The following is a 24,806-nucleotide window of genomic DNA, read 5'->3' on the forward strand; positions in this document are numbered from 1 at the left end:
TTGTCAGGGAGATGACACCAGAGCCTTCTGCCTGGACAGGGGTGTCCAGGAGGCTGAATTGGAAGGGAGGGGTAGGGAGAAGAAACCCTCTAAATCTCCAAGTGAAGCTGGAGCAGGTACGAGTGGCAACAGCTACCATTGTGGTGACACAGAGGCCAGGAGCATTCCTTGAGACCGTTCCTTCCTTTATTGAGACCATGACCAGCGTGGTGCACAGCATGGAGGGAGGGAGGAGGGCACAGGGCAGGCAGAGCAGGACCACCATGGAGTGCATGCAGTAGTGAGACACAGGGCTGAGAAGCAGTGAGGTTCCATGGGGGAGCCTATCAAAGGGCACAGGCAGATTCTGGGAGTACCCAGGGCCCAGCCAAAAATGTGAGAAAGCCTGTGGGCCAGGGAAGGTTGAAGAAAGGACTGGAGACTTTGGGAAAGATTCCTGGCACCTGTGGGTGGTACTCTATGCATTTAGCTAATGGCGCTCAGTGCATGGGCCAGGGTGTGCAGCTCATCCTGAACCTCCTCCAAGGAGCGCCGGATAGTGTGGGGACTGTCCAGTACATCAATGGCCATTGTGTATGGGTCAAACTTCACGGAGAAGGGACGCTGGATACGGGAGGCATAGGTCCTGAGGAGAGAAGCCAGGATGAACCCTTCAATCACAGGAGATTGGGTGTGGGGATGAGAAAGCAAGCTGGAGTCAGGTGGCTCAGGACAGGAACTTCAACCTCCGCAAGCATGGGAAATGGTTTTTCCGGGTCTCCCAGACCCCCAAAGTCCATTCTAGACACTCAGAAGATTAAAGTCACCTCAGAGGCCATAGTAAAAGAGAAGTTTCCAGCACCTCTTGCAGACAGGCCTCTGCAGGGCACTCAGCTGGGCCTCTGCCTTCAGGAAGCCTTCCTTGGCTGTGTGCCCTAGAGAGTCCCTAATGGATGTAGACATGCCAAGTGCAGTACAACAGGCCTGGAGACATGATGAGGAGCATCCTGCCAGCCTCTTCTCCCCTCTTTAGAGCCCTGTGTAGCTGTAGCCCCTGCCTTTGGACTGCCCACTTCCTCTATAATCTTGGCCCCACGGGGCTCCTAGCTACTACTTTTCCTCTTGTTCCCCCTTATTTGTTTCTATCCCACTCAGGCCTGTGGTGCTCAGAGAATGAGAGACTCAGGCCCTGCTGTGTCCCAAAAGGCTGGCCTGGACCTGACTTGGACATTGCCTTGGCCTTGTGCTGCTGGCCTGTCTCCCTCTCCTCAGACTTGCAAGGCTCCCTCACTTGTTACAAGGGGGCTGCTGCTGAGGGTACAAAATGAGCTCTCAAGTGGAGACAATTTCCGGTTTGCACAGGTGAGGTGGGACGACTCTCACTCCTGGAGGCCTCACCCACCTGAGCTTGTCCTTGGCGTCACTGAAGCTCTCTGACACAAAGTAGACCGGCTGGTAGGTCTGGTCTTGGTAGGGTTGCACAGCGGCTGCTTCCGGGTCAAAGGCCCGGACCTCAGGCTCCTCTGACAGGGAGTGCTGGAGAGAGGGGCATCGCAGCCAAGGGCTCAAGGAAGCTGAGTGCTGTGGGCCTCCCTCCTCCCACAGAGGTTCTGAGCCAGCGTGTAATGGAGTCTGGGCAGAGACATACTTCTCCAGAATAGGCTAAATCTCAGACCTGGGCCAAGGAGACCCTCTGATAGGAGCAGGGCCCTCTGATCCTTAACCCGCAGCCCTGGTCTCCTTTTCTGGGGGCTGGGAGCAGGGTAATCTCACCAGGAGCTCTCCATAGGAGGACAACAGCCCTGCACCATAAGCCTTCAGCTCCCCGTTCTGCTTGCACAGCCCAAACTCCACAGTAAACCAGTACACCTGCCAGATGGTCATCATGGTCACCCAAAATCACACAACACCAAGCACAGCCCCTCTGGGTATAACGGGCCACCACCCACAATGGGCAAGGCTGGTTGGTCTTGGGAACATAAAGGAAGGTCTGGGTCTGCCCAAGGCCCTGAAAACCAACCGTAGAGAGTTTCTCAATTTCTTCATCTGAGGCTCCCAGAGATGCAAGTCCAATGTCCTGTGGATAGAGAAGGAGGCTGAAGTATGGAAAGATTCTCCTCTGGCATTGTATCTGAGACAAGGGCACTGGGTTTCAGCTACCTCCTATCTGACCTAAATAAACTATGTAGACCTTCCAAGACAGCCAAGAGCCCAGGACCTGCAGTTCACAGATAAACCAGCAGGTGGCAGCACAATCCACGTAAATCCCCTGCCCTGCGACCGGAGCTCCCAACCAGTCCGTCCCTGTTGGGGAACTATCTCCATTTCAGGATTTTGTTACCTCAACGTCTCATGGACCCACTCGTAGGCAATGTCTACCCCCGTGGAGAGCTTCACCAAGTGAAACTTGTGAATCTCTGGCTCAACCAAATCCCCCCTGGTTTCTGCTCAGAGGCCCTAGACATACCTGGGAGAACTGGGCAAACGTGCGGTCTGCCAACATTGGTACGTGTCCCAACAGCTCGTGGCAGCAGTCCCTGTGTGAGGCCATGAGAAAAGAAAGGTGGGATGGACAGGTTCTCTGTTCCTACCCAGGGACAAGGAGGCCTTGGCTCCTCCACACCCCTGCCTTCATTGTGCATGGATATTACTGGGCCACACACGTTCAGAGTCCCCTGCCCCAGATGGCATACTCACGGCTCAGGTGAGTGCATGGGTGAGGAGGCATGGCGGATGTACTGTGTGCATTGAAATACACGGAAGGCCAGGCTGGCCAGAAAATCTCGGGCAGACAGCAGGCCGGCCACGGGTCGAAGCTGGAAGCCCGTGCGCTCTGCAAGGGGCCACACATCAGGGTAGATGGAGGAGAAATCCCTCCCTGCCCTACCTCCTCTGCAAGCTCACCCTTCAAGAAGCGGGACACGTCCTCCAGCTGTGGGATGCTGTCCTCTCGGTAGCCACAGTACCGTTCCAGGAGCTGGAAAGCTTCCAGGTGCTCCCGGCAGGCGTGGGTAGCATAAAGCCCCTTCAGTGTGGCATAGACCTCCTTCCTGTAGGCCACAGGGTCTCAGGGAATTCCCTGCTGTTGGGGTTCTCCTCATGACCTCCCCACCTGCTCACAGCCGTCCCCCCCTGCTCCCACCACCACTGTGGATAAGCTGCCTGCTTCTATCAGCCTCCTGAACTGTGGACTTCCATTAATGGGTAGGTCATTTCTGTGATTGAAGGGAACTCAGAGGTTGGGAAGGGACCAGTAGGGACATCTCTGGATGATCTGATATTCTGGGCCACTAAATGTCCCTCCTCTAATTGACCTTAGTCTCTCCCTGAGGAGGACCTCACAGACAGGGAGTCTGGCGGCTCTCTCTCTGGTCCTTCTCATGCCCAGCCCTGTCCTGCCTTGCACTATCCACGTGTCAGCAGGGTCTTACCAGGTAGCAATTTCCTCCGCAGTGTACTCCACATGGGGAATTGGTTCACCCCTGTGGAAGGGATAAGTGGTCAATAGGGCCCCCTCCATCTCAGAGAGGTAGGGGGAAAGATGGGGTGAGACATTCATCCTGAAGCTACATCAGCTGTTGAGAGGCCTTTGGAGTAAAGAATGTACTGGGTGGGGCATGCTGCCTCAGTCTCCTCTGCTGTGGCTAGGAATAATGCCGGTGCCGAACACACTGCACCACAGAAGAGACAGACAAGCAGACATGCGAAGCTGTGGGACAGCAAGCCAGTGGCTTCCTTCCTCTCCTCCCCTCCCCAGCAGGCTCCTTACTGCTTGTACTGGAAGGCAATCTCTGCAATCAGCTTCCGGCGCTGGCGGTACACCTGGTCAGAGAAGCCCTGATGGCCGAGGGACACACGTCAGGAAAAAGCTGGGCTCTCCCTGCTCCACAGACCAGGGTCAGTCTCTAGATGTGCCCACCCCACAGACCTCAGCTATGGGACACAGTAAGGACAGCTAGCTCACCGGATGGTCCAGATCCAGGTCAGGGTCAAATTTGGTGACCAGGTGGTGACACTTGTCCAACTCTGACACTTTCCTCGGGAACCAGGGAACTTCACAACAGAGACAAAAGGGGCTCAGGTGACTATGGACCCATGGTAAGCTTTGGCCATCCCCGGTCTGGCCTCCCCTGGGAACCTCCTAGAGGGCAGAAGTTGCTGGCCTGTGTCAAAAGACCCAGGGTGGGGGGTGAAGCCAGCATGGAGGGAGACCAGAACTCAGTGGACTTTAGGGTCTCCCCTGGCAGGATGCTCTGCCTCCCAGGCCTCAAGATCATTTGGTCACACTCAGGGACAGAAATTCATCCTCACCCTTGTCCTCTCTGGCGCTGCGCACATCATCAGACACCCGACGCACAGAACTGAGGAGGGCAGCAAGGTCTCCACTGGGTACCTCGAAGCGCACAAAGTACTCTAGGTGGGGACTTCCCGACAGTGGCCTCTGGGCGGGCCTCGTCTCTAAGTGGTGGATTTTGGCTTCAAATGTCTTTGGGAGAAGAAAGTGGGAAGAGGGAGAAGGAGAGATAGATGGGGAGGGAGCAGTGGAAAGAAATAAGAGAGATGGAGGGAGGTAGGGATAAATGGAGAGAGCAACAGATTGAGAGAGACATGGAGCAATGGAGAGAGGCAGAGTGGAGATGGAGGGAGGAAGAGAGAGACAGGGACAGACAGGCAGAATAATGGGGAAGAGGGAGATGGAGGAGGCCTGGTCAGTGTTTTGTCCTTGCCTATGAATTTTGGAATGTGTCACCCATAGACTGGGTTTTGTCTCGTGCATCCATCCAGGAATCATCATAGCTGTGCCTTTGGCTCCCCTTTATGGACAGCCTTGTCTGTCTGTCATACCAGATAGCCTGATTCTCCTGCTGATGAAAGGTCCCACCCTCTAATGGTCTCATTTGGCTTACTGGCCACACCCAAGGGACTGGACCCCGCTCCACCATATCAAGACTTAGGCCCGGACAGAGTAACTATGATACCCAGGACTGGTAGACAAGGGTTGACTTCTCTTCTACCTTCTGTTGCCCAGCAATAAAACACTTACACCATGTAGTCAGAGGGGTTCTGTCTTTAACATCATTTGAGAGCTTTTCTGGGTCATTCGCTAAAGCAGTAATGCAATTAGTGGCTTTGTGGGCCCTTGGGCAGGTGGGTAAGAGCTCTGTGTATGGCAGTGGTATCAGGCAGCTGAGATTAGATGGTGGAGCTGAAGGGTAGACCAAGGCCTGAGCAGCCATAATTCTGCCCGGGGTGGGGGTGGGGCAGCCATTCTTACATGTCTTATGCATGCTTGTCCTGTCACACCAAACCAGCAGCTCATAGGCCTCACCTCAAATACTTTCACAGCCCGGGACAGTGAGGAGGGTTTTGTACCCTTCAGGGAGAAGAGCAGGTTGAGAACAGCCTTCCCATCCTGCTCCTCAAATACCATAGCCTCCAGGGGATCCCCAGGTTCTGAGGAGGCCACTGAGGCCGCTGCAGCAGCAGCTGCTGCTTCTCTCTCCTTTCGAGCATCCTCAATGAGACTCTGCCGACGACCAATGAACCTTGGGGACTGAGGGAAGGGGGAGGGTCAGACACACCTGTGTCTCCAGGCTGGTGTCCCCACCCATCCTGCCTCCAGGGCCTGGACCCTGGCCAAACCAATGGATGACATGCAGGCATGCAGGGATGAAAGAGAGAGCAGACAGTCAGTATTCTGGTTGGGCATGATGGACAGCAAGGCCTGGACACCATAGCAGAACTGGAAGGCAAGGGCTCCTTGGCCATCATCTCCCAAAGTAGAGGTGTCCTGTCACCTGCCTCCTGGGCATAGACCTAACTGAATTAGTGAGAGAGGACTGTCCCTCAGGCTGTTTTCCTGATTTCTGTGGGCAGCACCCAGAGCCCAGAAGAGACAGAGCACAAAGCCGCAGGCATCACTGGGCAGTGGGTATCTTAGGTGATCCATTCAGTTACAGCACACTGTATTCAGCTAATACAAGCACCCTTCCCCTCCCGATTTTCTGAAAGAGACATAGGGCTAGTTCTTAGCCAGGTGCCCTGGCTGCTCTGTCTTCTCACCTGGGAGCACCCCCATGAAAATGTCTCCAGCCACCCTATCCCCTTTCTGCTGCCACCCCCTCCTCCTGGCTACCTTGTCAAGGTCTAAGCATGGGCTACCCCAGTATGGCTTCTGCTGGCTGTGTGTCTGTGACAGCTGCGAACCAGTGTGCCCAATCCTCCAACACCCAGAACTATCTGGACCTGACTGAGGAACTCGTAGCTGGGAGCCAAGCTCCCCAAAAGGTTCCCCTCTGGAGCCCCCTTCCGACCTCCTGCTAGATACTTGCAGCCAGAGCCACAGACTCCCTGGGAAGGGAATGCAATTGAGTGGTTCCCAAGGAGGCTGAGGGGAGGGGGAGCCATGCAGCTGAGAAGTGTGAAGGGGCACTTTGACCCCACAGTCTCTTGAGAAGTGCGTGCAAATTACATTTCTAAAGGTCACACTGGTCTCACTCATTAAGGTCTCTGTCAGGCTAGGGTGGTTGTTAGATGGGGTTCTAAGGAAAATCTGAAAGCCCTTCTCATGCGCTGAGGACTGCCCGAGTCCAGGCTGGCAGAAGGGACTCTTTGGTGTCTTGGCAGCACCTCCCCCTTGGTCCCTGGGGCTCTCTAACACAGGTAACACAGATACAGGGCAGTGGAAGGTAGGAAGGGTGAAAGGAAGACAGGAATTGCCCCAGAGCCAGGGACTTTTTTTTTTTAAACACAGTGCTACCTGGGCCCGTGTCCTGTTTGTACGTGACAGCAGCAGGCAGAACAGCCATTTACTGACCAGTTCTCCCCAAAAGTGTGCATTGCAGGAACCCCACAGCCTGTGACAGGCAAGCCTAGAGCACCCCAAGAGGGCAGACAAGTGGGGGGGGGGCTCCTGGAGGGGGACCTGATTCATAGGGCTCTCTCCCAAGACCACCCAAAGGAGATTATCCCTCTACTTTACGAAATAGGACCCACAGAAGCCCCAGAAAGGATGGCACAGAGCAACAGGCACTGGCTTTCCCCTGTGGGGTTCAGCAGGACACAGCAGAGGCACTACCCCAAGGACAGGAATATCTACCAGAGCTAGGACCCAAAGTAACCCTGGGACAAGATGGGACACAGCCCCACTCCAAGCCTGGGTTCTAGACACTGAGTGAACTCCAAGCCTGGGGTATCCACCCACCCACGGGTGCAGAAGCTGCTCCAGGTACCCCTGGGTGACAGCATGCCCGTCTCACCATGATGGCCTCGACCTGCTTGGCATCCTGCTCGGAGACAGCCCTTCTGAAGCCCTTGGGCTGTGGCGAGGAGGCGCTGGGGGTGGGCATAGTGCAGCCTGGTGGTCTCGGGTTCTGTCTCCACAGCCCTTGCTGGGCAGGCGGCCTCTTAAAGGCCAGGCTGACGTCAAAGCCCCTCTGGGTCCCCCACCTCCTACCTCCTGCGCATCCTCTCCCCGCCTGCTGCGCCTGAGGGAGGCGGGGGTGGGCACAGAGCGAGGGCGACGAGAAAGGCCTCCGTCCCATTAGATCTAATTGCATCCACTGTCACAGGCACTTGCCTCTGAATCACCCTCAGCCCGAGGCGCGACATGAGGACAGGGGCCGCCTGGTGCTCTGCAGGGCAGGAGGCAGATACAGCCTTCTGACCAAACCAGGGCACCAAGTAGGGTCATGCTGGATTTCCAAGGGCTCGTGTTAGGAAAACCTATAGCCCCTTGGGCAAGCAGGTGCAGAAGCCCCTTGGCTTTTCAGCTGTCTTCAAGTCCTTTCCAAGGCCGTGTTTCCCCCAGCCCCATCTGCTCACTGCCCTGGTCTTGTATGTGCTGGCACTGGGCCTGGATTCTCAGGCAGGTCCTGTGAGACACAGAATATTCCAGAAGGCTATCTCTACAGTGTTTCCAAGACTAGCCCGCTTTTTTAGGGTTCCTATCTACCGATTATCATATCCTTGAAAACATTGCCCAGGAGATGGTGCCAGCCCTAGCCCCTGGCATCTCCCTAGGGCCGGCTGACCTCACCTCCTGTGGAAGCAGATCTCTCCTGTAGTTGTGAGTGTTCTAGGCTCCCCCCACTCACTCCCTGACTCATGGTCTCAAACTAGCTAGCTGTATGGCCATTCTCAGTTGGCCCCCATGTAAGGGCACACTCAGTGATCTTCTCTCCCACAGTAACCCCAAGGTCTCACATCAAATGAGTTTTTGTTTTCTGGTTACCACACAAAGACCCACCATACCTTCCATAGCCAAGGAAATGGTCTCCAAGGAGGGGGTGGTGGTAGAGAGGATCCTTTCTCAATGCAGATGAGTTGCACCGGCCCATTGCATCTCCTTGCTGTCATTTTCTTCTAACCCTTCTGGGAAAAGTGCCCTCTTACTAAGGGAATTGAGGAAGAGTACTTCCCTTGTCCCTTTGGATGTATGTTATAGGGTCAGCAGAAGTACCCAGAGGACAGAGCTTACCCTGGAAATGGTAGCCCTGGAGCTCTAAGGACCAACACACTGGAAATGGCAAGAGCCCTGGACTCTCCAACCCGTTAGCTCGGCCTTCAGGGGATGACTGCACAGTCACACTCCACCTCCTGCTAGACATCGCTGGCTCTCAGGAACTGCCTGCTGTATTCACCATGACCAGCCCTAGCCCTTCCCAACCCTCTCTTTCACAGCAAGAACTGGGAGTTTCCCCCAAACAGTCTGTCATTTCACTGCCTTGCATTGCAACCTTCACTGGCTCCCATTGCCCTCTGGAAGCAAGATAAATGATGAGTCAATACAAAAGGAAGTCCCCCAACCTCCCCTGTGACCTTCTACCCACCACTCCACATACACACAGTTCCTGTTCCAGGGGAGTCTGGGGCTCTGTGATACCCAGATTAACATGCCATCTCGCATCTGCCTTCTCTGAGGAAGCTCCTATGAATCCCATAAAACCCAGCTCAGCTACTGTTTACTCTGCTCTCTCTTATTATATGAACACACGTGCACACACCCATGTCCCATGTCCCTCTCTGAACTCTCACAGTGTCAGCAACCCTGATGGCTTGGCCTACTCCTGTCTCTGTGTGCCCATCATAGTAGCCCTGGCCTGTCTGGTGTTCCAGGAAACCCCCGCCCCATGTGTGCTCTCAACATCTCAGAATGGGGTCTCATGTAGACACTCCCACCATGGAGGCAGAGCTGGCTGCAACTTAACCTTCCATCTTGAGGACTGGGAGCCGAAACTCATAGGGTCTCCATGCTCACCCTCCTCCCAGGTCTGCACCCCCCCCCCATCAGGGATCTTTTTTGGAGGGTGCTGGGTATTCCTGGGTGAGACAAGCCCAGGCTGGTCTACCGCACCCAGCTTGGCGTTTACTCAGGTGGCACAGGGTAGGAGGGGGCTGTATCCAGTACTGCATAGGGGGCTGCTGCATAGCTCCACGGATGTGGATTTAACCTTTCTGCAAATGTCTTACACTGACACAAATATTGCTTTTTAATTAATTCCCTTGCCTTGGGTGGAGGTGCTTGCATAGAACCTAGGTGGGAGCGGGGAAATGTGTGCTCTCCAGACCCTTGCTGTGTCTGGGCTCACAAAAGTAGCACCCGGCCTAGGCTTGAGAACATGATGCCTTTGGACTCTCTTGGGAGGTAATTGCTGCCCCAGACTCTTGCCTCTGTTCATGGCCAGCCTGGAGGCACACCCAGGCTGCTATGTACTATCTATGGGATACCTACACACAGACACACAGACACATACACACAGAGGCAGACACACACACACACACACACAGACACACACCACACATACACAGACAGACAGACAGACACAAACACACACACATACACAAAGACACACAGACACACACCCCAGGGCTGGCTCACCAGACTGTGCCAGATCTAGGCATCTGTAGGCACAGAGAAGGTCAGGACACTTTAGCCCTATCCCTTCCCCAGTTTGATGGGAAGGTGTGGTGATATTATTTATGATTTACTAAAACTTGCCTGAGGATTCAGAAAGCAAAGTCAGCCACAAGCCATAGAAGCCAGGCACACACCTTTAATTCCATCAGCCAGAAGCTAGGGGGTGGTGGTACACACCTTTAATCCTAAAACTCAGGATTAAGAGGTAGATGGATCTCTCTGAGTTCAAAGCCACCCAGGGATACATGAGATTGAATCAGTCTGAAAGAGTAACAGATCACATGCATTTAACCACAGAACTAGAGGAGTATAAAAGACAGAAGCAGAGTCTTTAGGATTCAGTAGGAAGCATTCACTCTCCAGCCACCCTGAGGAGAGGCAGCAGTTTGAGACTTGGTGAAGAGCTCATGAGTGGATCAGCCCTTTCTGCCAGAGCTTGAGGTGAGAGCTAGTGGCCGGTGCTTTGCTTCTGGTTGAACCCCAATATCAGGCTCTGTGTCTTTTAGTATTCATGTTACAGGAAGGACCCCAAGAGACCCCCTCAAGCCTGCCCTTGGTCAGGCTTCTGAGCCTCAGCCCTGCTGCATCCTAAAGCCCCCCACGTCCTCTTAAAGCTCACCAAAGGCCAAGCAGGTTCTGTTCAGCACTTGCACATTTCAGGATGAGACCCTTCTCCTGATAATTCACACCAGGCCCCGTAGAGGGTACCTTCCTCTCTATTTTCAGATAAGCCCATTCTACAGAAGGGAGAACTGAGTCCCAGAAACACAATTCCCTGGATCACACAGCCAGTCTCTAATCCAGGTCCCTCCCCCCCAACCCGCAACACTTCAGTACTCAAGGAAGATAACGGGTGGGGCTCAGCCACCCACTACAGCTGTCAAACCTCACTTTGAGGGGGCCCAGGCAGGGCTGGGGAGAGACTTCTGGTTGGTTGAAGTGAGGTTTTGAGGGCTCCCTGAACAGCACACAGGCTGAAGTCAAGTCTACAGGGCTGAGGAGTGTTTAGGAGACAGCCCCTAGCAGTAAAGAAAGGAGACTGGACTGAAGTAGGAGCCCAGTACAGCAGGCCCTTGCCTACTCTGGGCTCAGATGGGTACTGGGGGTCACAGCCAGCCCTCCCTCCTTCCTGAGCCCTCTGTACCCCTGCAGGGCCTGTGCCATTCACAGTCATCCTGAATAATTACCCTCCTCTGTCACCACAGTGATTAGAACTGCGGAGCCGGGCAACACACAGGGCCTTTCTTTCTCCACAGCCTCTTTCAGCATGATGCTTAATTGTCCGTAATGACAGCACACCCACTCCCTAGCTGTAGTGTGACTGGATCCCACCCTGATGTGGAGGATGCTACCTTATCCTGTACACATCCTGCTGATGTAGCCTCCCTGCCCAGGAAACCAAGGAATCGAAGAGACAGGGGACTGGTGTGTGTGTGTGTGTGGGGGGGTTCTGATCCCTGGTCCTGGAGCTAGGACCCCAACCACACCAATCAACCCAGCTCTACCCTATAGCTTTGGGCATTGTGGAAACCTGTGTGCATTTTGGGACGCATGCTCCCACAATCTGGGCCAAAAGGCCACCTCCAATCAGCACCATGATCTTCTGCAAGAGCCTAAGAAAATGTATGGAACATCTATATCATACACCCACACCAATCTTCATGAACACACACATGATGAGAACACACAGATATCCACACACAGATACGTACAAGATGAAAACACACAGGGATCCACATGTGAACACACATAAGGTGATTACACACATGCTCACATGTAGAAACATACTAAATGAGCACACACAGGTGTCTACATGTGAACATGCACAAGAGGAAAACACATTTATCCACATGTGAACAAACATGAATGTTTACATGTAACTCACATATGAAATTAGCACATACAGGTACCCCCACATGTAGATACAAATGAGATGAGCATGTAAACATGACTACATGTAGACACATGCACACACACACATATATACACACACACAGATGTTCACACAGATACACATAAACGTGCATATATGTCTATTGTAGACACCCAGAATCCTGCAAGTTCACAAAGAGACACATATGAGCACACATATATCTATATGGGGACATACATAAGCATATACACATGTATAAAGACATACACATTTGGCCATAAACATATACACATTCAGAGAGAGATGGGCATATATAAATGTATATACACAGGTATATGCATAGAGACACAGACAGGCACACATTCATGCACACAAGCATGTATACATACACAGATATATAGGTATTCACAGTGCTTACACACAGAGACACATAGATACACAGATACACTTAGATGCAGCAAGACAAGCACATATAGACATGCACACGCAGAGGCAGCCACATGCACATACAAACACATGTGCAAAGGGACAGACACACAGGTACATAATATAAATAGGCACATGTGTATACATATTGTGTTCATGCATCCACACACTCTATTCAATAGAACTACTTACACACATAAACACATACCCCACCCACTTTGACACGTCCACCCAAATCACTCTCTACAGGAACATAGGGTGCCAAGGTCTCGCTCAAGAAACCTGCCACCAAGTGGGCTCTGGGGCCGGTGTTCCTGCTCACAGAGATGCAGGTCCATGAAATCACCCACTGACATGCTCTGAAGTTTGCGGGGCCCTCCTGGGATTTAAGTTACTCAGGACATCATGGTGGGCTGTCTGGGTGCTGTGCAGAGTGAAGCCCAGACAGAAGAGAAAGTGAGATTACACTCCTCACCACCCAGGAGATTGGGGTGGGGTGTGAAACAGGGACCCACTACCAGCCTGGGCTTTGTGGTCTCATGACTACAGGTCCATTTGTGGAGGGCTGAGGTGTCCTGTCACCACTCGCCTACCCGACTGGAAAGAGAATGAAGCTCCCTGACATCTGGCAGGATCCAGCCATTCAGACCTAAATGCCAGAGCAATTAGCCCTAACAAGGCCATCGGATGGAGCAGCAGCCTCGGGGCTGTAGGCACAGAATACGCACTGGACAGCACCAGCTTCGGTCGATAGGAGGCAGTTAGGGATAATTGGGCAGTTGGAAGTCAGACCAGAGGCAAGAGCTGCTGGATTAGCCTCTGTGTCTCAACACTGGCTGAGGCCTCTCCCCAAGAAGGCCCCACCTGTCTGCTCCAAACACCCAGGTCCAGAGTATCCTCCAGGCAGCCCACCCCCTTGGCATCTAAGCCATTTTCATTTTTGGCTAGTAACACCAGCACTCTTCCTCTTCCTGATCACACGGGACCTGCCTTAGTCTTGGAAACCCACTGTCTGTCTGTAGGGAAGAGGGCCCCAGCTCAGCTCAGCTTCTCACACCTTAGGGCTCAGTTTCCTCATCTGCACAGTGGGTTCCTGGGAGCCACCATGGCAGCTCTCAGGAGCTCTGGTCCTTCCAAAGACCCCTGCATCTGCTGAGAGATGGAGGACCCTTCTGTGAGCTCCCATTGGGAGATGGCTTTGAGTCACACATCTGTAGCCTTCTCAAAGGCCAAGGGGCTTAGGTCAGGGTGGTCCTTCCAGATGAGAGCACCAAAAGCCAGAGTGCAACCAAGGCAGGGAAGGAGAGGGATAGCTAGAGGACAGGTGGCAAGAGTCCATCTGTTAGTCCTGGCCAACAGGAAGCCACCATGATAACCAGGCCTTCTCCGAAGAGCCTAACACTAGCCGCACATTAGCAGAGGCTCAGGGTTGCCCCTATATCACCATGCAACTCACAGCCCAACCCTGAAGCTCTTGGATGGAGGGGCATCAGATGCGAAGGCACTGGTGGCTACATGTGTGACCAGGCCAGGGACCCATGATCTATATCTCAGTGTATTTGGTCTTCATGAAAGGATATACTACATGTGCGTGCCCATGTGCATGTATATGCCTATGAGCAAGGGTCCTTGTGCACATGTGAATGTGTCCATACACACATGCAGGCAGGTCTGCATGTTTTCTACATCCCCAAGCTTTCACACAAGTGTGTATGTATACAGTAGGGCCTGGAGGGACTCATCAGCCATGGATATATGACAGGTGGGGTGACTTTAGTTCCTATAGCCCTCAGATGATCCCTGGTCCTGCCAGGTACTCCTGGTTCCCTTCTGTCCCTCTCTGAGGCCCTTGCCTTGCCCTCCCATATCCCCCCTTCAATGAGTCACGTAGCACCCTCCACACCACCTCCCAGAGTACTTGACAGTCTCTGACAAATTAGCCAGTAAAAGCAATACGAGTGACATTCAGTTCCCATTAGTCACTCACAAGGACCATGCTGGTGCTGTGACAGCAATCATGTCTAATTGCAAGACGGCTGCCTACCCACCCCAGCCCCACGGAAGCACTGGAGCCTGTGGGTGACGGTCACCCTCCCACCCTGTGGCAGGGAGGGGCAGTGGTTCCCGCTCTGAATGGGTTTGTGGTGGCTGGGGGCTATGTGTTCCCTGCTTCCCATCTACAAGGTGGCTCCTGCTCCCCACACCATGGGACCCATGGCCCTGGGCTGTGCTGTTAGAGTTATAGAGGCTAGAGCATGTGTATAGCAGGGACAGTCTCAGAGTCTCGCTTGCCTCACATGGGTCAAGCTATAGCAGAGAAGCTTCCCAGGGCCTGACTCTGGAGGGTGCCTGTGGGAAGGGACAGGAAATGCGACAGCAGCAGACTCTGGAGCATTGGTCCCCTCCTGGACTGCAGAGCCATCCACTGGAGAAAGTGTAGCTTCCTCACGTATGCGGGGACACTGACAGGGGACACCAAGGGGCAGCTGGGCTGAGGTGAGGGCAAAGACTCCCATGAGTTTGGGGTCAGGGGTAGGTAACCCTCTCTGTCATTAGAGTAGACAGCTCCAGGTGGAGAGGGCACCTGTCTCATGGCTTCATAGCCTCATAGTTACCTAGTACGGTGGTTTGAATGACAATGGTCCCCATAGGCTATGTATTTGAATGCTCAGTCACCAGGGAGTAGCACTGTTTGAGAAGGATTAGGAGGTGTGGCCTTGTTGGAGTAGGCGTGTCATTGGGGTGGGCTTGGAGATTTCAAAAGCCAATGCCAATCAAGTCTCTCTCTCTCTCTCTCTGTCTCTCTCTCCCTATAGATCAGGATGTAACTGTCAGCTACTGTTCCAGCCTGCGTGCCACCATACCCCACCAATAATGCCTCTGAAATTATAAGCTAGCCCTCAATTAAATGCTTGCTTTATTATTAATTATTAATTAATTAAACTTACTCATTTATTTTACACTGTGACTGGTTTCCCCTCCCTCCTCTCCTCCCATTCCCTCCCCCACCCTCAAACCTACCCACTCCCCTGCTTCTGTTCAGAGAGGGGCAGGCTTCCCATGGGTGTCAACAAAGTGTGGAATGCTTGCTTTTATAAGAATTGCCTTGGTCTCTTCACAGCAATAGAACAATGACTAAGACAGAGGTCAGGACTGTACTGTTTATCTACAGTCTCTTCGACCATCTTCCCTGGGATAGTCAGTTTGGATGTGGGGACTGAAGTTTGGCCCTGGGACTGAAAGTCTCTAACCATGCCCTGCCCCTGAACCTGGGCCTCCTCTGTAACACCTGCCACTTTAGAAAGTTGTTCCTCAAGATGGCCCCACATCACCACTCAGGACTTCTATGGTAGTGATGCCCACTCCTGCTTGAGGCCGATCCCCCCCCCCCCAGTAGCAACGTGACCCTCTGGAGAACTGAGCCTGTTCTTGCTCTCAGCATAGCCATTTTCCCCTGCCTGTGTTCCTGACAAGCCCAAAGTTGGAAGCCAGAACTAAAGTGGAGACTCAAACAGAAGAAACGGAGGTAGTGATAACTCAGTCCTCAAAGCACTTGTTATACCAGCATGGGACGTAGCCAGCTGTGATCCCTAGAGCACATGTAAAAAGCTGGATATAGTGGTACATGCTTGTAATCCCAGCACTGAGGAGGCAGAGGCAGGAGGATTCCCAGGACTCAGCCAGCAAATGCAGCCTCCTTGGCAAGCTCCAGGCCAGTGTGAGATACTGTCTCAAAGAACATGGTGGACTCGGTTGCTGCACAGCACATTTTCCAAACTGAACACTTGACATCTTTGTGCGTTCACCTGAGTCAAGCTGGCAAAAAGTGTTCACAGCTGGGCTGGGCGTTGTCGACTGTTGATTGCTCTGTGTAGAAGGAAGGGGGTGAGGAGAGTCATGAGACCTTCATCGGAGCCTTCAGCTACTCCTCCCCGCAAGCTGTATGTGAGTCTACCCCAATTGTCCTTGTCCTTGGTGTCTTGAGGAAGGGCTCCAGTTTATATAGTCTGAGGAAGACTAGAGGGACAGAGCTTTTCTATGTGGTTATGGGGAAGGCTGTAATTCCTGATGAGGGAAGACTTTCCAATGCGGCTACTCTGGGGTCATCTTGCTACTGTCAGTAACTCTTCAGCCAGGCTCTGTTAAAGAGAGCCCAGGAAATCTACCGGTTACTCCAGAGAAACTCTGGTTGAATTGGACTTTGCTTTGTCATTGGAACTTTACGAGAGAGGAGACAGATGTCCAGCTCCTCCCCCTCCACAATTCTCCCTGTTCCAGAGAGAAAATTCTCCCACTGCATTACAGAACCAACATTCTAGGCTGACCTCTTGCTTCCACACCGCTATTCACATACAAACACACATGGTTTTGCATACATACACAATAAGAAGAAAAACATTGTCCTAGTTTGCTTTTTATTATTGTAGTAAACACCATGGCCAAAAGCAACTTGGAGAGGACAGTTTATTTGGCTTACATGTCCTGATCACAGCCCATCACTGAGGGATATCAGGGCAGGAGCCTGGAGGCAGGAATAGGAGCAGAGGCCATGAAGGAAAGCTCTTTAGTCGCTTGCTTTCCATGGTTCATCCAGTTTGCATTCTTATATACCACTTGCTCAAGCCTGGTACCACCCACAGTGGGCTGGGCCCTCCCATATCAATCATTACTCAAGAAAATACTCACAGACATGTCTCCAGGCCATCTGATGGAGGCATTTTTCTCTTAACAGAGTTTTTGGGGGTGGCTTTTTTTTATGTTTATGATTGTTTTACCTGTCTGTGTGTCTTTAAACCTCTTCTTTCTACTCATAGAATGGTCTAATTGGGGAATCAAACTGCCAAGGCTCTCTGGGGGGGAGGGGTGGAAAAGCAAGCAGAGTTTATATGACAGTGATTAGGATGGGGTCTTTGAGCTGATACAGGCTGTTTGGACTGACCTGGAACTCAATCCCCTTACCCGAGACTGTTGACCTTTGGGGCAGATTAAGGGCAGTTCCTGGTAAACAGAACCCCACCTTTAGGACTCTATTTACACAATAACATTCTTCTGTTTACCTGGCAAAGACCTTCTGTTTAGGACAATGTCACCAGCACTGCTATTGGTGGCGGAAGTGGGGGTGAGGGTGGGGGGCACAGTTGGTACCTAACAGCTATGACAGCTCATCCCCAGAGCCTCATCTAGATAGTAGCAAGGTTTCTCAGCCAGCACTGTCACCACCATTTTGTACAGTGAGGAGGCAGAAGGGAGGAAACATGCAGTGAGGGCCTAGGACGGCAAGGCTGTCCTCTTGGGCTGTCCTCTCTGGGGTTCTAGTGAGGACTTGGAGATGTGTCACTCCATAGGCCACAGTCATTTCTGGCTCCGTCTGACCCCACAGGAGGCTCAACCCCATGATCTGGTAGTGGGCACATACCTGGGTGTCTCCGGGTTCCTGGACCAGCCGGGAGGAGGGCCAGGGCTTGGCTGAAGGCAAGCACACGTGGCTCAGGTGCCTGGGCTAATCCTGGGGCTTGGAGGAGGCCCCCACCGCTGACATTTCCAGACTGCGATGCGTCTGACCCATACACTGTGATATTTAGACAGTGCTTGTTTGCTAGGCGATTACTCTGGAGTTGGGATGAAGGCGCCTGACACCGGAGCTGCCCTGTGTTCTCCAGGACCTTTTTTAATCATCTCTTTCCCTGCTTCACGGGGTCTAGCCAGCTGCAGGCTTAGGGTCCTACATGGAGACCAAGAACTAAAGGACAGAAGATGTTTGAGGTCTCAGTTCTCACATCCAGGGAGTCAATGAGGCCATTCATTCATTCATTCATTCATTCATTCATTCATTCATATTCATTCATTCATTCATTCAAAGAATTTATCTTCTCTTCCTCCTTCTTTACCTCCCTTCCTAGAATGCCTCTTTAGAGCAACCCCCTTGGGTAGCTACAGGGCCTGGCCTTTGTGGTTTTGGCTTCTGGGGGCAGGGATGTGGCTCACAGACAGGGCTCCTACAATATGAAGGTGTCATCTTCAGGACCTAAGTCCCTTATTCCTTGGAGAGATGGCTAAAGCCCAACATAATGGTGCCCCCTACCCTCACCCAGCATGGCTTTGGGAACTTTCTGAGGAGTGGCCAGTGGTCAGTAGAGCTGGATGACAGGAAAGAGAGAGAGGACCACAGTTTGGGCTTGATTTCCAGTTCCTTGGCAGACCCCAAGCCTCAGGCAGCTGTTTCCAGGGGAAGATTAGCAACTCAAAGCTAGAGGCCAAAAGAAAACTGAGTCCCAAAGAAGTTTCTGAGCCCATCACAGCAAGTGGAAGCCAAGCCTGATACCACAGCACCCCAAAGACCTAGGGTAAATGAGGCAGCACTCTGAGAGGGAAACACATCTCATCTGACATGCAACTAAAGCAAGTGTGTGTCATGGGGGCAGTGTGTCATGTCACAGGTTTGGGAAGGCTCCTTGTTCACTGTGGCCCCAATGGCTTCTGGGTACTCCTTTGGTTCCCACAGGCCTTCTATAGGTGGCATGATGAGCTATGATGCATGCCTAGGGATCCAGTAGAAGTTTTGAGCAGGGCAAGGGCTATGGCGGTGTTTCCCCTGCTGAGTTAAACTTTTAGCAAAGACTAAGAGAAGTTACAGGCTACCTGCAGCAGGGTCTCCCAGTGCCAGGCACACTGGGCCCATATGGGTAGACAGGAATGGTAGAAGTGAGGTCCTTCCCACCACAGGACCTCAGCTTCTCACCTAGGGATCACCTCACCCCTGAAAACAGGGACACTCCTCTGGAGGTCCCAAGGGTCTATACTTACCCTGCTCCACAATTAAGTGAGGAATTTGTTAGGAGTAGGTTTTTCCTGACAGTCTTGTCCCACTGCTGCGCCAGCCCCAAATAACACACACAGATGCTGTATTAGGTATAATTCTGTTGGTTAGTTACTTGTTTCTTACCAGTGGGCTCTGTCTTAAATATTAACCCATTTCTATTAATCTAAGTATTTCCATGTGGTCTCATCTTACCGAAGGGAGGGGCCGGTGTTCTGCTCTCTCCAGTCTCTCCATATTGACTCCTCCCTCCTACTTCTGGAATCTTCCTTGTCTCCTAGTCCCGCCTATCTTGCTTTCCTATTGGCCAACAGTGCTTTATTCATTAACCAATAAGAGAAACATATTTACAGAATGACATCTCCCATCATCTCTTTTCTGTCTAAAATAAAAAGAAGGGTTTTAACCTTAGCATAGCAAAATATATCACAAAACAGTTATCAAATAAGAACCACAGTCAACAATGTTTAGTCCATTAACATTTAGCAAGATTTAAATATTTTATCATCTATCCTATCTTTGTGAGTCTAAAGGCCTATATGTCTTTAATCCTATCTTTAATCCTAACTAAGGAAAACTATAACCATAACTGTCTGTCTTCAACTCCTTCAAAGACCACAGAAGGATAATATATAAATTCTAGAAATGACAGAGACATCTCACTGCCTGGTCAGTCACCCAAAGTTCTTCTGTAATGTTCTATCTTCAGCCTATAGGCCATAGTGTGTCTGGCAGACTCCTCAGCAAAGCAGGAAACTTTAAATTGTCCACCTTATTGGCAGTTTGTTAGTCATTTTTCTGTGTCCTGTACACTGTCTAGCAGACTCTTCTTTTATGAAGCAGGAACCCTGTAGCAATGCCCATCTTGAATCAGCAGTCACTTTCCTGTGGGTCCTGCATGTCCAGTTTATACAGCATTAAGTCAAACAGACCAGACAAGAGCAGCATCTTGCCCAAATGGCTAGTCTTGCCATATTGGAGGCAAACTCCATAATGTGTTTCTTTAATGTCCATCTTCCTTTCTGACACAGGTGGTGTTGCCAGGAGCAGTTGTGCCTCATTGTCAAGAAAAACCCTAAACATTTTAAATGCCATATTCTGTAGGTCTTTGGAAGGTTTGAAGAATGCCTATTCACCTCAAATACATCTCTATATATATCCAGGAATCCTAACTAACTTAACTATAAGTTTTGACTATTATAGGTAACTATCTATAATCTGAATTAAATTATACATTACATTTCTAAATGAGCTATATATATATACAATACCTAAACAAGAGGAGAAATATACACATCACAAAATTGACCTTAAATTATATCAATAAATGAAAATCCATTTCAAAGCAAAGTACTCATATCTATACCATAATCCCCTTTTTACCTTTAAAAATAATTTGTTGTGATTATTAACCATTTATAACCAACCCACTTAAATGAAAACAATATTTGGGAATTTGGGCATCGTTCTTTCCAAATTGCTTCCTGCTTGTAGGGGGCGCTGTCATGGGGGATCCTAAGAAAATGCAATAATCCTGGCTGTAGTGGTCTGCAAGGCTGTCTTGCCCCTGCTGTTTTGAAGGTTGGATCACCAGGAACTCTGTTTCAGGTGGTCTGGCTTGATCAAACCACATTAGTCTGGAAGGAGTCCACAGCTTTTCATTTTTTGTGGAAACAAAAATAGAAATCCTTTTCCCCAGTAACCTGTCCTTAGACTTAAATTTTTGAGTCAAAGCATTTTTAAACTATGTAAATTGAATTAATCCAGCAGCATTTCCTTAACAATTGTTGTTTCCTCAGCAGTCAAACAATTTAAAGACAACAGAACAGCATATAATATCCAAAGTTTCTCTGTGCTTTCCATCTTCACATGGCTTTTTTTTATTAACTCTATTTCTTCTACTTCTATTTTTACATATTTTGAGACAGGTTTCTCTGTGTAACTTATCTGTCCTGGAATTCACTCTGCATACCAGGTTTACTTTCAAATCACAGAGATCTGCTTGCCTCTGTCTCCGGAGTGCTGGAATTAAAGGTGTGTGCCACCACACCCAGCAGTCTATGTCTGGAGCCCCCTTCTGCCCAGAGCCAGGCAGGGTGGGCAGGGACCTGGTGCCCAGCTTCCCCAATCGCCCAGAGGATTTGAAGCATGGGAAGTACGCTTCATTGTTCTAAATATGCCCATTTCCCACCCTGGCTGCTTTCTCAGGACTCACAGGGTCTCAAAGCATCTGAAGTGGCCCCAGTGTGCCTCCACTGTCACCCATCCCTGATTCTTCCATTCCAAAGACTCTTTGTATTTTGTGGGTATAACGGCTAGAACTAACTGTTAATTTGACATAATCTACAATCACTTGGGAACAGAGCCTCAATGAGGGATTCTCTAGATCAGGGTGGCCCATGAGCAAGGCCTCTAGGGGTGATGGGAGATGTCATTCTGTAAATATGTTTCTCTTATTGGTTAATGAATAAAGCACTGTTGGCCAATAGGAAAGCAAGGTAGGTGGGACTAGGAGACAAAAAGGAGAGAGGAAGTAGTAGGGAGGAGCCAATATGGAGAGAGCAGAATATTGGAGAGAGCAGAATGCCGGCCCCTCTCTCTGGTAAGATAAGACCACGTGGAAGTACTTAGATTAATAGAAATGGGTTAATAATTAAGGCAGACTCAGCCAATAAGAAACTAGTAACTGGCCAACAGAATTATATCAAATATAGAGTCTCTGTGTGTTATTTGGGGCTGGCAAGGCGATGGGTCCAGACTGGCAAAGAAAAAACTTACTCCTTACATAGGGGGTTATCTTACTTATCTTAATTAACATGGGCAAAGCTTTGCCTACTATGGGTGACATCATTCTCTGGGTTTGGACCCTGGACTTCACAAAAGTGGAGAAAGTGAGCTGAGCTGTTAAGTGTACGCAGTTCACATTCTCTCTGCTCTTGCCTGTGGATATGACTAGATGCCATGACTCTCCCCGCAATGGCAGACTGTGAACTGGAATTGTCAGCTAAAGTCAACCTTTTCTCGCTGAAGTTGATTTTGTTCAGGTGTTTATCACATGGACAGGAAAGGAAACTAAGATGGGTTAAGTGATTATGATGATAAAATATACACAAAATGTGCCATTTTAGCCACATTCAAGTGCATGGCTCAGCCTCACAAAGCTCACTCACTCAGTAATAGGCAGCCACCCCAACCATTTGTCTCTCTGTTTTCTCAGACTAAAACTCTGTCCCCGGGAATCACTGACTATCAGCCCCTTCCAAGCCAGCTGTGCCCCACCCTAGTTTCACTCTGTAGATCTGAATCTAGGGACTTCAAGTGAGTGGAATCCTACAGTGTGTGTCCTCCTGTGACCTGCTTGTCTTGCTCAGCAAAGTGGCCTCAAGTTTAGCTCATGCCACCAAGGACACTGTCCTTGTTCAAAACTGAATAATATTTCATCATGTCTGCCATAGGCACTTGTGTGTTCCCCCCCCCCCTTTTGGCTACTTGGATGAGGTGTGCAGACACCTGTTTGAGACCGGCTTTCTATCCTTTGGGGACATGAATAAAAGTAGGATTGCAGGGTCATAGATGCCGTATGCAAACTCTGAAGTGTTGCTATTCTGTTTTCCCCTCGGCAGAGCCATTTTATACTTGAACCTCAGTGCACAAAGGAAACATTCTGACTCTACATTATTAAACTCACTCACAGGAGGTTCCTCTTGGAACATACATATTCACACACAAGGACATGGCTTCCTATACTCTGCCTGCCAGCCTGAATCCAGGATGCCCCCCAATCAGGGGAGCAGAGACTCCTCCTTCACTGTGGGCAAGTGAGTCCAGAGAATCTGCTGCTGCTCTCCACAGTCACTCTGTGTGATCAAATATCACATCGATGATTGAAGTGACAGGTGTAGGCAGACTGTAAGTGTCTCCACCTGTAACCCCAGGTTCTGCACCTGCAACCCTCTGCCTGCTCCAATCACAGGTAAGAAAGTAGTGTTAGAATCAAGCCCCTGCTCAAGCCACCATATCTGCAGCAGCTACTCACAGACACTGGCAGGCAGGTACCTGTTAAGTTGCTATCTGGGGCTCCTCGCTAACAGACTTTCAAGGCCAGGATCTCTCACAGGAAGAGTGAGTTTACATCAAAGGTGGCATTAGTGATCACAAGTCCTGCTCCCAAACCGTTCCTGCCTCCTGCCTGGAAACTTGAGAGTTTCCTGTAGGTTCTTGCTGTAAACCTACCCCATCCTCAGAAACCATCACAAGAGTCTCACTTTAGAGAGACCCACCATGTGTCTGATGCTGACTCTAATGCAGATGCCTTGCTGTCTGTCTGTCTGTGGCAGTGATAACTATCCCAATGGCTCTTACCAGTAGTACATCCATATCCTTTTGAATTCCCATCCAGACCTAACAGTTGAAGTGTCTGGGTTTTCCAGGGGTGAGAGAGGCTTTATCTGCTCTTCATGTGAAACCTCCTGAATAACTAACCTCTCTCCTGGCCCAGGGACCACTTTTTCCATGCCCACGGAGTCTTTGGACAACAAATGCAGTTGGCTTTACGTGACCTCAGAGGAGTGGATTGGGGTCAAGAGAGGAAGCTTGTCAACCTTCCTTTATGGTTCTGTTATCTGGCTCTTGTCCAAAAAGTCACCAAATCAAGCTTCAGGCTGCAGGGTGATGCCAGGCCTTGGGAGAGGCAGTGTCCTGGCAGCCACTGGAGCTTTTGTTTACATCAGCAAATACATGGGCATGATTCCTCTTTTACACCCTGCAGATGGGATGGAAAGACGGCACTTTCCTGCACAGGACAACATATCAGTGAGGTCAGGGTAGTGGGCAGGGCCGTTCCAGGGTCATGACCTTCCTGTAGATGCAGAGAATCCATGATTAGCAAAGAGCCTACAGTGACAAATGGCTAAGTGGGCTGTCAGGCAGGGGCTGACACATACCAGCGAACCCAGGAAGGGGTGGCCTTCCCAGATGCCTGGGGAACAAACAAAGGAAGACATATTCTGTCCTCTGTCCAGGCCAGTGCATTTCCTCATGTGGTTTCCCCTTGGGGTCTAAGAAGAACACTAAGGGCTCAGCCTGTTAGAGACATCTCTAGTGCTGTCAGAACTCTTGCCCAGGTTTAGAGGAGGAAGTATGAACCACCTTTGCTATCACCAGGGTGATCAGATTCCACATACTGGGAGAATTGGCCTGAAGAACATGTTGGGTAGAGCTTAGGGGTTCCCAAGCTAGATTCAGCCCTGGGTGGAAATACCCCTTACATCAGGCGTCATAGAGGAGACATGTCATTGGGTGGTGTCACCCATAGTCCTGGTGCAAGGACATGTCCCAGCTTTTCCTTGCATCCACATTGTACCCAAGTAGAGTTCACTGTAGTTTGAGGCTTGTCTCATCTTCCCCTTTCTGGCCTGTGTTGGCCACCTCTGCAATGTCAGCCTAGAAGTGCATCATTCTCCACACCGTTACTGATAAGGGGAGCATTATAGATGATCTGCAGTCCCCCAGGTTCCTCCAGGCTAGCCCTACTCCCTCATCCATCATCTCCCAGTCCTAACACTTCTGTGATCTCACCAAGCACATTCACCCTCCATCAGTCACTCCGGCACCTTCAATGGCTCTGCTGCCTCTCAGTGATTATAGGGCTCCAAGATTTGTTGATACAGAGACCCTACCTTACTAGCTCATACCCATTTCCTTCCGTCAACCCCAGAGCTTACACTGGGGGCCTCCTTCAACCCTGTAAGCCAAACTTCCAGACATATGTAGACATTGGTATTAATGAGTAT

The 24,806-nt window shown here is 50.8% G+C and overlaps 1 protein-coding gene across 1 annotated transcript; it reads right to left on the reverse strand.

Annotated features, from left to right (window-relative positions):
- Nucleotides 1–429: 429 nt before the first annotated feature.
- On the reverse strand, nt 430–7,477 carry Th (tyrosine hydroxylase). Its single transcript, XM_051193447.1, has 13 exons — nt 7,239–7,477; nt 5,309–5,533; nt 4,291–4,465; nt 3,944–4,032; nt 3,749–3,816; nt 3,411–3,461; nt 2,884–3,029; nt 2,677–2,812; nt 2,447–2,516; nt 2,000–2,056; nt 1,753–1,848; nt 1,382–1,515; nt 430–625 (listed from the first exon to the last, which is right to left on the reverse strand). Exons 1-13 carry the CDS (start codon nt 7,326–7,328, stop codon nt 466–468), a joined length of 1,497 nt encoding a protein of 498 aa, XP_051049404.1. The 5' UTR covers nt 7,329–7,477; the 3' UTR covers nt 430–465.
- Between the last annotated feature and the right edge of the window lie 17,329 nt (nt 7,478–24,806).

Source organism: Phodopus roborovskii, unplaced genomic scaffold (genome assembly GCF_943737965.1).
Source record: "Phodopus roborovskii unplaced genomic scaffold, PHOROB, whole genome shotgun sequence".
Taxonomy (NCBI): domain Eukaryota; kingdom Metazoa; phylum Chordata; class Mammalia; order Rodentia; family Cricetidae; genus Phodopus; species Phodopus roborovskii.